The 14,002-nt window shown below is 48.9% G+C and overlaps 1 protein-coding gene across 10 annotated transcripts in view; it reads right to left on the bottom strand.

Annotated features, from left to right (window-relative positions):
- The window catches only part of LOC139266014 (traf2 and NCK-interacting protein kinase-like), a 231,688-nt gene that overhangs the window by 23,032 nt on the left and 194,654 nt on the right, over nt 1-14,002 (bottom strand). For 9 of the 10 annotated variants that reach the window (XM_070883765.1, XM_070883761.1, XM_070883759.1 and 6 more), the window contains 4 exons: nt 11,692-11,859; nt 9,153-9,255; nt 6,314-6,484; nt 2,822-2,965 (listed from right to left, as the gene is read on the bottom strand). In XM_070883765.1, the coding sequence (XP_070739866.1) occupies nt 2,822-2,965; nt 6,314-6,484; nt 9,153-9,255; nt 11,692-11,859 (586 nt within the window). The remainder of the gene's footprint in view (nt 1-2,821; nt 2,966-6,313; nt 6,485-9,152; nt 9,256-11,691; nt 11,860-14,002) is intronic. The other variant, XM_070883762.1, reaches the window with a different exon arrangement.

A 14,002-nucleotide genomic window follows, 5' to 3' on the forward strand; every position in this document is an offset into this window, starting at 1 on the left:
CTTAATTCCCTTATTGGTTAAAAATCTATCTATCTGTGATTTGAATACATTCAATGACCTAGCCTCAACTGCTTCCTTGGGCAGAGAATTCCAGAGATTCACAACACTCTGGGAGAAGAAATTCCTTCTCAACTCGGTTTTAAATTGGCTCCCCTGTATTTTGAGGCTGTGCCCCCTAGTTCTAGTCTCCCCGACCAGTGGAAACAGCCTCTCTGCCTCTATCTTGTCTATCCCTTTCATTATTTTAAATGTTTCTATAAGATCACCCCTCATCCTTCTGAACTCCAACGAGTAAAGAACCAGTCTACTCAATCTATCATCATAAGGTAACCCCCTCATCTCCGGAATCAACCTAGTGAATCGTCTCTGTACCCCCTCCAAAGCCAGTATATCCTTCCTTAAGTAAGGCGACCAAAACTGCACGCAGTACTCCAGGTGCAGCCTCACCAATACCCTGTACAGTTGTACTCCATTCCTCTCGCAATGAAGGCCAACATTCCATTCGCCTTCCTGATTACCTGCTGCACCTGCAAACTAACTTTTTGGGATTCATGCACAAGGACCTCCAGGTCCCTCTGCACCGCAGCATGTTGTAATTTCTCCCCATTCAAATAATATTCCCTTTTTCTGTTTTTTTCCCCCAAGGTGGATGACCTCACACTTTCCGACATTGTATTCCATCTGCCAAACCTTAGCCCATTCGCTTAACCTATCTAAATCTCTTTGCAGCCTCTCTGTGTCCTCTACACAATCCGCTTTCCCACTAATCTTTGTGTCATCTGCAAATTTTGTTACACTACACTCTGTCCCCTCTTCCAGGTCATCTGTGTATATTGTAAACAGTTGTGGTCCCAGCACCGATCCCTGTGGCACACCACTAACCACCGATTTCCAACCCGAAAAGGACCCATTTATCCCGACTCTCTGCTTTCTGTTAGCCAGCCAATTCTCTATCCATGCTAATACATTTCCACTGACCTTTATCTTCTGCAGTAACCTTTTGTGTGACACCTTTTGAAAATCTAAATACACTACATCCATCGGTACACCTCTATCCACCATGCTCATTATATCCTCAAAGAATTCCAGTAAATTAGTTAAACATGATTTCCCCTTCATGAATCCATGCTGCGTCTGCTTGATTGCACTATTCCTATCTAGATGTCCCGCTATTTCTTCCTTAATGATAGTTTCAAGCATTTTCCCCACTACAGATGTTAAACTAACCGGCCTATAGTTACCTGCATTTTGTCTGCCCCCTTTTTTAAACAGAGGCGTTACATTAGCTGCTTTCCAATCCGCTGGTACTGCCCCCAGAGTCCAGAGAATTTTGGTAGATTATAATGAATGCATCTGCTATAACTTCCGCCATCTCTTTTAATACCCTGGGATGCATTTCATCAGGACCAGGGGACTTGTCGACCTTGAGTCCCATTAGCCTGTCCAGAACTACTCCCCTAGTGATAGTGATTGTCTCCAGGTTCTCCCTTCCCACATTCCTGTGACCAGCAATTTCTGGCATGGTTTCTGTGTCTTCCACTGTGAAGACTGAAGCAAAACAATTGTTTAAGGTCTCAGCCATTTCCACATTTCCCATTATTAAATCCTCCTTCTCATCTTCTAAGGGACTAACATTTACTTTAGTCACTCTTTTCTGTTTTATATATCTGTAAAAGCTTTTACTATCCGTTTTTAAGTTTTGCGCAAGTTTACCTTCGTAATCTATCTTTCCTTTCTTTATTGCTTTCTTAGTCATTCTTTGCTGTCGTTTAAAATTTTCCCAATCTTCTATTTTCCCACGAACCTTGGCCACCTTATACGCATTGGTTTTTAATTTGATACTCTCCTTAATTTCCTTGGTTATCCACGGCTGGTTATCCCTTCTCTTACCGCCCTTCTTTTTCATTGGAATATATTTTTGTTGAGCACTATGAAAGAGCTCCTTAAGAGTCCTCCACTGTTCCTCAATTGTGCCACCGTTTAGTCTGTGTTTCCAGTCTACTTTAGCCAACTCTGCCCTCATCCCACTGTAGTCCCCTTTGTTTAAGCATAGTATGCTTGTTCCGTGCGATTTGATCTTGGCCTCAACTCCACTTTCCTGCCTGTTCCCCATAACCCTTGACTCCCCTATAGTTCAAGACGCTTCTTAAAATCTACTTTGTTGTCCAAGCTTTGGTTCGCATGTTCAACTATCTCCTGAACATTCTCATCCTTGTTTACAAATCACTCCATGGCCTCGCCCCTCCTTATCTCTAATCTCTTTCAGCCTCACAACCTCACAAGATATCTGCACTCCTCAAATTCTGCCCTCTTGAACATCCCTCATTATAACTGTTCAACCATCAGTGGCCGTGCCTTCAGCTGTTTGGGCCCTAAGCCTCTCTACCTCTCTTTCCTCCTTAAAACCTAACTCTTTAACCAAGCTTTTGGTCATCTGCCTTAATGTCCTCTTTCGTGGCTCGGTGTCAAATTTATCTGTTTGTCTGTAACACTGCTGTGAAGCACCTTGGGATGTTTTACTACATTAAAAGACGCTATATAAATGCAAGTTGTTGTTATCAAGGTAGGGGAACCCAATTCTTTCTACCTTGCACCCAGAAAAGCTGGATTTTAACTCGCGTAAACAATACCAAAATATGGCAAAGGTGTTTACAAAATAAAAAGCAATGCGAACAGGTCGAACAGCTCCTGTAAGAGAAGATTGGATTAGACTCAGAAAACCATTGAACTGTTGAACATTAATCATTCTGTCTCTATTGCTCTTTACCAATAGTTGATCTGCCCCATGTACATACATGAAAGATCCAAACCTGCCCCGTACCAGATATAGTCACTAGGATGTTGAGACCCTCCAGCACGTCCATTTGATGGAACCGCCTCCGATTGATCAGGTTGTACACCTTTCCCTGGCCACTTCTATCCAGTAACATTAAACCATTTTCCGTGCCCACCAGTAAGTTAACTCCTAGAAGACAAAAAAAAATAATCAAGGAGGGTGACGGGAAGCTTGCAATAGCCGTCAGCGTCAGAGCAAGAGGTTGGCATCCAGGACAAGAAGGTTGGCAATATCTTCTCAACACAAAGGATTGACTGAAGATGGACCATGTTTGGACTTCAGCAAAAGCAGATCTTTCCTGGCCAGAGGGACCCACGCACCTGGGGCTGCATTTTAGGCTTTTGTGTGTTTCTGGGGCCATAATGGCGGCCGGACGGGAAAGTTAGCGGACGGGAATAGTTTGTGCCTCAGTAAGTTCGTTCGGGCAACTGGGCCGTGTGTGAGGGGACGCAGCGCTAAGGGAGGTGCTGTACACCCCACTTGGCGCGAGGATGGGAAACTCCCGAGCTAAAGAGCCGGTCTGTGAGCTCAGAGACCATTGGGGGTGGGACAAACCTTAAAAAAAAAAGACACAAAAACATTGCCCACGCACCACAAATTGCTAAAAAAACATCGAGAGAAAAAACACAAATCGCGCTTTCCTTCGGAGTCCATCACTTATCTCTTCACCGACGGGATCGTAGGACTGCCCCGATTTCCCAGGCAGTCATTGCGGGCGCATTTCAGGGCGGACGGGTCAGGCAGGAGCGCAAACTCGTGTTGGTGTCGCAACCGGGCAGTGCAGCTCCGCGCGCCCGCCCAGAGCTCCTCACCGCCACCATTGCCGCCAATGGCGAAACCCGGAGCACAGAAGCCCGGAAAATCCAGCCCTTGGTCTACAGCACTCTGCTTCCTCAACGGGAACACGGCCAACTTGCCCTCTTGGGGAGCAGATTTTCATTCCCCGTATTGCCACTGAATCACACTGTGATTTGGCCACATCGCTTTCATCGAGAACTGCCCAAGGTGATAGTCCTGGGCTGAAGAAACATTGACCAACTCCATTCCAACAGCCGAGGGTGATGCAAGTTGTAGCTTGCAAGGGTCAGGGTTGCTCAACCAAACAGACTGGAACACTTGTGCTGGTAGACTCGGTCACATCACTTGCGAGTGGAGGTTAACGTGGTGCGCGCGCACACGCAGGCGTCCAAGTTCTTCCAAGATAGACAGCATCACTGTACAATGGAATTCAGAAGAAACCAGAGTACCCAATGTGTGCATCAAACATGAGGTGGCGCTATTCAACGCAGTCGCGAGTTGGACCATCCGTTGCACTTTACTGCACCGTCTGGGAATATGCAACAACAGCACAGGCACACAACCTCTGCATACAGGACAACCCGCCCAATACCCATCAAGGGCATATGTGCACAAATTGTTGAAGGTGGCAGAGCAGGTTGATAAAGTGGTTAAAAGAACATAATGGGTCCTGGGCTTCACAAATATAGAGGCATAGGGGCCGAAATTGCCCCTTCCCTCAAGGCCCGTTACCGCCGTAAATCGTCAACTAACGATTTTTCGTTGAATGGCCGCCATTTTTAAAATTGCCCTCCTGTGTTACCCCGGTGGTGACCCACTCCTCCCCACCCCCCCCCCCACTACCGATCCATCCTAAGTGCGTCATTGATACGTGCACATCCGATGTGCCCCCCCCCACCGGATTGCAAAATACCGGGACGAAAATCTTGCTCCCGTCACTGGGTGCCACCAACAGATTTTTCTGCCGGTGCATTGAGCTTGGACTGCTTGCAAAATGGCGGTGCAGCTGCTGTTAAAGGGGAGGACCAACTGCCACAGACGCCATCTTTTTTTTAAAAATCAGCCGACTGCCATGTTGTGCCGACAATTATGCCCCCAGGTTTGGCCGGGCCGCCAACAGGCAGCACGGCACCCCGTCTTGGGTGCCAGGCCGCTGGCCCGGCCAAAATCCTTCCTGGCGGCCCAGTGGACTGAACGTGAAGAATCGTACAGGCTCCCCCCCTTTAAGTGAAGGGGGGAGCGGTGGTGATGCAGCGCCGTGATGATGTCATCAACACTACGGTGATGGGGGCAGCGGCGGACACACCGCCGGCCCGCCCGCCCCCTCACTGCCGCTCACCGCCACACTTCCGCCCCCATTATGACCGACTTCCGGTCCGCTGAGAAAAAAAAGCCAAAGAGCGGAATTTTGCGGAAGAGGCCACCACATCTACCGCTGCGGTAAAAACAGTTGAAGCACAGTAGGTGCGCCGCAGTTTTGGCAGGCGGCAATTTCATCCCCATAAGAGTACAAAAGCAAGGAAGTTGTGATGAACCTTTATAAAACACTGGTTCGGCAATGGGAGGATCGTGTCCAATTCTAGGCAACGCACTTTAGGAAGGATGTGAAGGCCTTCGAGAGGGTGCAGAAAAGATTTACGAGAATGATTTCAGGGATGAGGAATTTCAGTTATCTGGAGAAGCTGGGGGCTGTTCTCCTTGGAGCAGAGAAGGTTGAGAGGAGATTTGATAGAGGTGTTCAAAATCATGAGGGGTCTGGACAGAGTAGATAGAGAGAGAAACTGTTCCCATTGGTGGAAGGGTCGAGAACCAGAGGACACAGATTTAAGGTGATTGGCAAAAGAACCAAAGGCGAGTGGTTGGGATCTGGAATGCGCTGCCTAAAAGGTTGGTGGAGGCAGACTCAATCGTGGCTTTCAAAAGGGAATTGGATAAGGACCTGAAGGAAAACATTTTGCAGGGCTACGGGGAAAGGACAGGGGAAATGGGATTAGCTGAAGTGATTGCAGCACGGGCTCGACGGGCTGAATAGTCTTCACCTGTGCTGTAACCATTCTATGATCCTGCCCTGAGACCACTGTGTCACATCACCGATCATCCTGGCATAGGATGAGCTGACTGGCAGGAGTTAGCATGGTTGAAAAATTGGGCTCCTCCTCCCTGTACCCACAGAGTCCGTTGCCTTTAAGGCGCGAAAGGTGAATTGAATATCGATGACACCTAGTCCTGTTCCTGGTGAACGTGCCTAGCAACAGCAAGAAACGGCTTGGGGCCCATCAGTAACAGCAATGACTTGATTGTCATCGACACATGCTCCATTTGGAGGGCCATACTGAGCCCGGACAGCTATGGTTCTAATGATCCCAGCACAGGCGGTTATGAGGCCTCCGCGATCAACCTCAGAAACCCCGGGGAAGGGGTAAGGGGCAGAGGGGCTTGAAGCCCGACAGGGTTGTCACTCTCGATCCTTAACCGGCAACCCCAACAGAAAAAAAAAGCATGGTCATCCCGGTAAGGACCAGAGCGGGCTCCACCATGATGACGCCTCCTATGGTCCAATAGCCTGCCGGCGCTTACTGTCGACAGCTCGCATATGAGGAGAGGGGAATCAATTGAAGTGGTGACAGGAAGGGGGTAGTGGGGTGGGTGGGGGAAGAGCAGATAAGGTTTGTAGCTTACCCCACAGCGCAGCGCAGAGTATTTCGGAGTTGAACCGCTTCTTGTATTTCCGGATCTCCGGCGTGTCGCTGTGGGGTCGGATGTTTGTCGGATTTACGTTGACCACGGAGATTTTCCGGACTTCGTTCAGCTTTGCCTGTTCCTGTCGAAGCATCTCACTGGAGAACATTGCTGAAAAAAAACACAAGAGCCACGTTCATGGTAGAAAGTGCACAAGAAACCTTGTTAATTACACTGGAAATCGACCGTCACTCACAACCCCCCACCACCACCCTCTCTTAGGTATTGGATTGGCAAAGAAAGGACTTGCATTTATATAGCGCCTTTCACCATCTCAGGATGTCCCACAGCTCTTCACAGCCAATGAAGTAATTTTGGAGTGTAGTCACTGTTGTAATGTAGGAAACGCTAAAGCTAATTTGTGCACAGCAAGCTCCCACAATCAGCAATGTGATAATGACCAGATAATCTGTTTCAGCGATGTTAATTGAGGGATAAATATTATCCAGGACACCGGGGATAACTCCCCTGTTCTTCTTCGAAATTGTGCCTCGGGATCTTTTAAGTCCACTCAAGAGGGCTGATGGGACCTCGGTTTAATGTCTCATCCAAAAGACGGCACCTCCGACAGTGCAGCGTCAGCCTAGATTATGGGCTCAAGTCTCTGGAGTGGAACTTGAACCCACATCCTCGTGAATCACTGAGACCCAACACCAACTAACCTTCTCTCTGATGGAGAATGTTTGCCCAGATTGCAGACCAGGAGAGAATTCCCTTCTGAGGAAGGCAATAATGTGCCCAAGTGTGGTATGTTGGCCTTCATAGCTAGGGGATTTGAGTGCAGGAGCAGGGAGGTCTTACTGCAGTTGTACAGGGCCTTGGTGAGGCCTCACCTGGAATATTGTGTTCAGTTTTGGTCTCCTAACCTGAGGAAAGATGTTCTTGCTATTGAGGGAGTGCAGCAAAGGTTCAAAGGTTCACCAGACTGATTCTCAGGATGGCAGGACTGACGTATGAGGAGAGACTGGATCACCTGGGCCTGTATTCACTGGAGTTTAGAAGGATGAGAGGGGATCTCATAGAAACATATAAAATTCTGACGGGACTGGACAGGTTAGATGCAGAAAGAATGTTCCCGATGTTGGGGAAGTCCAGAACCAGGGGACACAGTCTAAGGATAAGGGGCAAGCCAGTTAGGACCGAGATGAGGAGAAACTTCTTCACTCAGAGTTGTTAACCTGTGAAATTCTCTACCGTAGCGTGTTGTTGATGCCAGTTCATTGGATATATTCAAGAGGGAATTAGATATGGCCCTTACGGCTAAAGGGATCAAGGGGTATGGAGAGAAAGCAGGAAAGGGGTACTGAGATGAATGATCAGTCATGATCGTATTGAATGGTGGATGTAGGCTTGGAAGGCCGAATGGCCTACTCCTGCAACTATTTTTCTATGTTTCTACGTTGTTCGGTGGGTTGCAGAAGATGCTTTGCACTTCCTCTCCACTGGGGGGAGCAGCTCTCTGCTCATTCTTGGCACCCAGCAAACGCAAATCAATCTCAACCCCCATCAGCAGTTAAGACCATCAGGTAGCTTCGGGAGCAAGGCCAAAAAACCACTGAATTGTGCAGCAACTGCTTTAACCATTCGCATACCAGGTTCCCCAAAAAGGCAAGGGAAGAAGGGAGAAAGGGAAAGGAAAAAAAGGAGAAAGGGAAGGAAAAATGTGGGAGGAAAGGTGAAAGGGAGGGAGGGAAGGAGAAAGGGTAGGAGGGAGGGAAGGGAAAGAAGGAAAAAAGGGAAGAAATGAAAGAAAAGAACTGTAGTCACTGCTTAATGTAGATTGTCTTTGGCTTGAATCCATGACCTCCTGCCAATTGTCAGAGTGGTACCTCAGAAATGAAGCAGTCCGTGCCTGCATGCAGCAAGACCTGGATGACATTCAGGCTTGGGCTGATAAATGGTAAGTAACATTCGCACCACACAAGTGCCAGTCAATGACTATCTCCAACAAGCGAGAGTCTAACCACCGCTCTTTGACCTTCAACGGCATTACCATTACCGAATCTGCCACCATCAACATCCTGGGGGTCACCATTGACCAGAAACATAACTGAACCAGCCACATAAATGCTGCAGCTACAAGAACAGGTCAGAGGCTGGGTATTCTGCGGTGAGAGTGTCTCACCTCCTGACTCCCCAAAACCTTTCCGCCATCTACAAGGCACAAGTCAGGAGTGTGATGGAATACTCTCCACTTGCCTGGATGAGTGCAGCTCCAACAACGCTCCACAAGTTCGACACCATCCAGGACAACTTGATTGGCAACCCATCCACCCAACCCACCACCTTAAACATTCACTCCCTCCACCACCGGCGCACCGTGGCTGCAGTGTATACCATCTACAAGATGCACTGCAGTAACTCGCCAAGGCTTCTTCAGCAGTACCTCCCAAACCCGCGACCTCTACCACCTAGAAGGACAAGGACAGCAGGCGCATGGGAACACCACCACCCTGCAAGTTCCCCTCCAAGTTACACACCATCCTGACTTAGAAATATATCGGCCATTCCTTCACTGTAGCTGGGTCAAAATCCTGGAACTCCCTCCCTAACAGCACTGTGGGAGCACCTTCACCACACGGACTGCAGCAGTTCAAGGCGGCAGCTCACCACCACCTTCTCGAAGGCAATTAGGGATGGGCAATAAATGCTGGCCTTGCCATGAATTAATAATTTTAAAAGTTAAGAGACGACCGAGCCAACGTCGACACCTATATTAACATTTCTCCGGCAAATGCAAATCTTCTGTGAATCTCTTCTCAAAATGGTTGCCACTTACCTGCTGCCGATGACTCTTCTTCGCTGCCACTCGGTGATGTTTGAAACACTCTTGGGTCCACGAACGGGGTGAAGGATGACTTTGTGCCTGTTCCTCGGCCAAACTGCAACACAAAAATGCACCTTTCAGTCTAAGAATTAGATCTTGGTGAAGCAATGGCTTGCAGCCCTAAACAGCAACTTGCATTTATATAGCGCCTTTAACGTAGTTAAAACGTCCCAAGGGGCTTCACAGGAGCGATTATCAAACACAATTCGACACCGAGCCACATAAGGAGATATTAGGACAAAGAGATAGCTTTTAAGGAGCGTCTTAAAGGAGGAAAGACAGGCAGAGAGGTTGAGGGAGGAAATTCCAGAGCTTGGGGCCCAGGCAGCTGAAGGCGTGACCACTAATGGAGGAGCGATGAAAATCAAGGCTGTGCAAGAGGCCAGAATTGGAGCAGCGCACAGATCTGGGAGGGTTGTAGGGCTGGCGGTGGATACGGAGTTGGGGGGAACGAGACCATGGAGAGATTTGAAAACAAGGCCTACTTCTGCCAACTGTTGAACAACTCACCCAGCAACCTAGCCAATTTAGAACCATTGGACTGGTTGACTGGCAGTTCGAGATACATCCAATTACTCGGCAGACATTAGCTCTTGGCCTCCATGACAGTGTCTCAAGGAGCTTAAGTTCATTGGGGTAGATTTACAACCTGGCGCCCAGGCTTAAAATTGGCCATTATAGAAACAGGCCAATTACCACAGGAAATGCGGCAACCAATTTGCACACAACTTGATCCCAAAAACAGCAATAAGTTAATTGACCTGATTATCCCGGTCTTATTTTCGGTACTGGTTTGGGGATAAATAGTGACCCAGGACACCGGCGAGAACTTCCTTACTCCTCTTCCAAATAGTGTCCGTGGGACCTTTTAAGTCCACCCGAGGGTGTAGATGGAGCCTCGGTTTAACGTCTCCTCCGAAAGTCGGCACCTCTGCCACTGCAGCGCTCCCTCAGCACTGCGCTGTGAGTGATAGCCTGGGTTATGCGCTCAAATGTAGGAAGTCAGAACGCCACTGAGAAACGCTTCTAAAATCCAAACCTACATCTCGACCAGACACCACGGAGATAATGCTCCTCATCATGAATCTGTACTCTGAGTGAGAGAGAGCCCAAACCATTGATAACGTAGAATTTTATTTTTGAACTTCCCCTCCGATTCTGCCCCGCTTCTCCCCGCGCCCCCAACATCCGAGCTTCCCCTGGCACATTGCCCAAGTGGCTGTTGTTCACGGACGGGCTTAGTCATTGAGTGCCCATGGACTATTGCAACCAAGGGAGGTGCTAGCACCCGGCCTGATGCTGCCCGCACCTGGTATCCAATCTAGGCGTCTAGTAGGAGTCACTGGCTAGTCAGTGTTTGGCAGGAATCATCCATCAATGCAAATTTCAGCTAGGCAATCCGATTATTCTATCCTTAGTCGCCAATGTGATATCTTCTTATGACATCACTAAAGCACACAAACGCAAGATGGCTCCAATCTGGAACTTTCCTTATTGTAAACAGCAGCAGTTGCAGTACCACAGTAGTCCACTGGGTGCAGATTCATTACAAAGGAGTGGGGCTGATTTTCGCCCTCTGGGTCTGGGTGCCCATCATCAAACCAGCTTCAATCAGCCACTGCAATATCCCTTTTACTGTCCAGCACAGAGCAGAGACTGAGCCTTGGGACCTTCCCAGTCTTTATGGCTCAGTTGCCGATTAGCGGTCCACTTACCAACTGGGGGAGGCTAGACTGTTAAAGTAACAAAAGCATAAATCTTCAACGTTTTGCACTTTCAGTGACTCCTTTGGGCCGAGGTCTTTGAGTTGACTAGAATAGCTCAAGCTCCATCCAATACCATTCAAAAATTGATTAAGCCTTTTAAAAACATCGGGAAGGTTGAAAGGTGTTACCTGCCTCAGACTGCTCCTTCCTTGCCCGACCATCGCCTCACAATCTGCCAACACGGGCAGGACCCAGAGAATGCCACCCAACTACCAGCCTGGCACAGCACCACCTACGCTCAAAGCTACGACTGCAGTGGACGAACCCTCAGGCCAAAACCCGCTCTCCGCAACTTCCCACAACACATTGGAAGGCAGGCCCCCATTAACTTAGCAAGTAGGCAATCACCGGGCAATGAATGGGAAAGGGGGTTGGGGAGGGGGGGGGGGGAAAGAAAAAGAGCGATTTAAAAGAAAAACGATGTGTTTTTGGCAACGAGTCAATTTCAGACCAAGTTACCCGTTGCTTTAGACATGATGGACGTTAAGGACTACATTACTAGTCAAGGGAATCGTTATTGCAGACCGAACGGGAGGGAATCAGAGACATACAGCAGAGAAGGCCATTCGGCCCATCGTGCCGGCTCTTTGAGAGAGCTATCCAAATTCAAGCCCGTTGTTTGTGTGTTTGTTAAGTTCTTCAACTGCTGAACTGTTTGTTCAAGAGTGGCTATCAGGGCGAGAGGACACTTTCCTGCCCCATTATATCGTCCCACCACCACCTACCCCAGCTGCCGAGTCCTTTTCCTGAGCGAGTTGAGACGTGATCCGCCCCATTGCCTCGGTCGGCGTACTGGCAGGAGATTGGCTTTGCTGCACCAGATCGGGCAGATTGGTGTGGCTGGCAAAGCCGTTACTGTCAACATGACCAGTCCGCTTTTTCTCACCAGAAGTCTGCAGAGACACAGAGAGACAGATAGATAGATAGATGGATAGATAGATAGACAGGACAGGTGGACAAGACAGACAGACTGGAGAAGCACAAACTGCTGGCTGCCGTCACCCAAATCAGCAGGCTTAATAAAGGCTACCGTTTCCCCCACCCCGTCGCCCGCGTTACATCAAGCAAAGCAAGAGAAGATGGAAGTGAGGATAACATGCAACAGGCAGGGACAATACCAGGGTTGCCAACTCTGGTCGGATGTATTCCTGGAGGTTTCATCACATGGCCACCTCCCTCCAATTGCTCCGCCCCCACACTCCCGCCATTGGTCGTCCAACACGCCCATCCTCACGGGGCCCCGCCTTCTCATGGCCAATTGGACACTTTGTTACCCAATTGTATGGTTCTCAATCGTCAGTCAAACAGCATTTTTATAACTTATAAAAGCGTGACAGAAATGTTTTTTTTTTTAAAAACGCCCCCAGGATTTTGTTTTCCTGGGTTGTCCGGCGAGATTAATCTTCCAATTCCTGGAGACTCCAGGACATTCCTGGAGGGTTGGCAACCATCTAAACAACACAGGGACGGAAATGTAGCAACTAGCTTTCGGATTGGAAATCAGAACCAATCGGATCAGGCGGTGCAAGTCCAAAACTCAACTGTACAGCCAGATACCGTAGTACAGCTCCTCTGATAGGCTCAAGGTCTATTTACTGCAGAGTAGCAGAGGTTTATTGCTGACCTGATGAAGGTCTATCAAATAATGAAAGGGCTGGATAGAGTTTCTATTGATAGATTGGGGAGGACCAGGGGATGCGACTTTAAACTGTGAGAGAGAGTGGGAATAGACTGTTGGGCGGGTCTTCCTTTCCCAGAGAGCAGTGAGTCTCGGGAACGTGTTGTGGGTGCAATGGGTGCCGACTCGATGCCTTTCAGAGGGAGCTGGACCGGTTCCTGACTGGGGCAGAGATCGCATCATAGAGAAGGTCAGTGTCTTTATACAGAACACTGGGTGTGTGTGTGATCTCCTGGGCCGGTCTCCATTGCCTGAGGGGGTCGGAGAGGAATTTTCCAGAGTATTTTTTCCATTATTGGCTCAGAGTTTTTCCGAGTCTTTTGCCTCTCCCGGGGGATGACATGGCTACATTCTAGGAAGGTGGGGAGAGGGGTGTGGGCGACAGTGTCCAGTCACGATGCGCCGTCCATTTTGCGGTGTGAGGAAGGCTCGCTCCAGCATCTGGGCTTTTCCTGCTCTTCCATGTTGTATGTTCGTAAAATGGCAGCTTCTTTTTATTTTAATTAACTCATGGGATTTGGGCATCGCTGGCAAGGCCAGCATTTATTGCCCCTCCCTAATTGCCCGAGAATGTGGTGGTAAGCTGCTTCTTGAACCACTGCAGTCCCTGTGGTGAAGGTACTCCCGTAGCACCGTTAGGGAGGGAGTTACACAATTTTGACCCATCAATGATGAAGGAACATAGGAACAGGAGTAGGCCATTCAGCCCCTTGAAGGAACGGCGATATAGTTCCAAGTCAGGATGAAAGAAAAAAGGTGAGTACAGTGCCTTTCATGACCATTGGATGTCTCAAAGCGCTTTACAGCCAATGAAGTACTTTTCGAGTGTAGTCACTGTTGTATGACTTGTGGATGGTGTGTGACCTGGAGGGGAACTTGGAGGTGGTGGTGTTCCATGCGCCTGCTGCCCTTGACCTTCCAGACAATAGAGGTTGTGGGTTCTGGTAGGATCTAGCCAGGAGCCAGATGTAGGGATGGTTAGGGATTAGGGGAAGAGACTATCCAAACGTTTCCCCATCTGTCTCTCTACATGGGTGGGTACAGTAGACAGTATTCCGTTGGATGTCACCATACAGTTTCTCAGTGCCTAATCAGCTGATCTGAACCAGGTTAGGGGAGAAAGAGAGAGAGTAGTTCTATAATTGTCCTCAATGTCTGAGAGAGAGGGGGTGGAAGGAACGGTAGACCCTGGGCTCTCACTCGATCACTGCCTCCTGATCCTGCAGGCGTGTGGATCTTAGGTGGGGATAGGCTCACGCTCAGGTGTGATGGCACCATGGTCAAATGGCCTGCTCTCAGCAAGGCCCCAACATTTCTGCGCTCAGGTAGAGTGGAAGAGAAGCTTCCCACCAGAAGGG

The sequence above is a fragment of the Pristiophorus japonicus genome, chromosome 6, assembly GCF_044704955.1.
Source record: "Pristiophorus japonicus isolate sPriJap1 chromosome 6, sPriJap1.hap1, whole genome shotgun sequence".
Taxonomy (NCBI): domain Eukaryota; kingdom Metazoa; phylum Chordata; class Chondrichthyes; family Pristiophoridae; genus Pristiophorus; species Pristiophorus japonicus.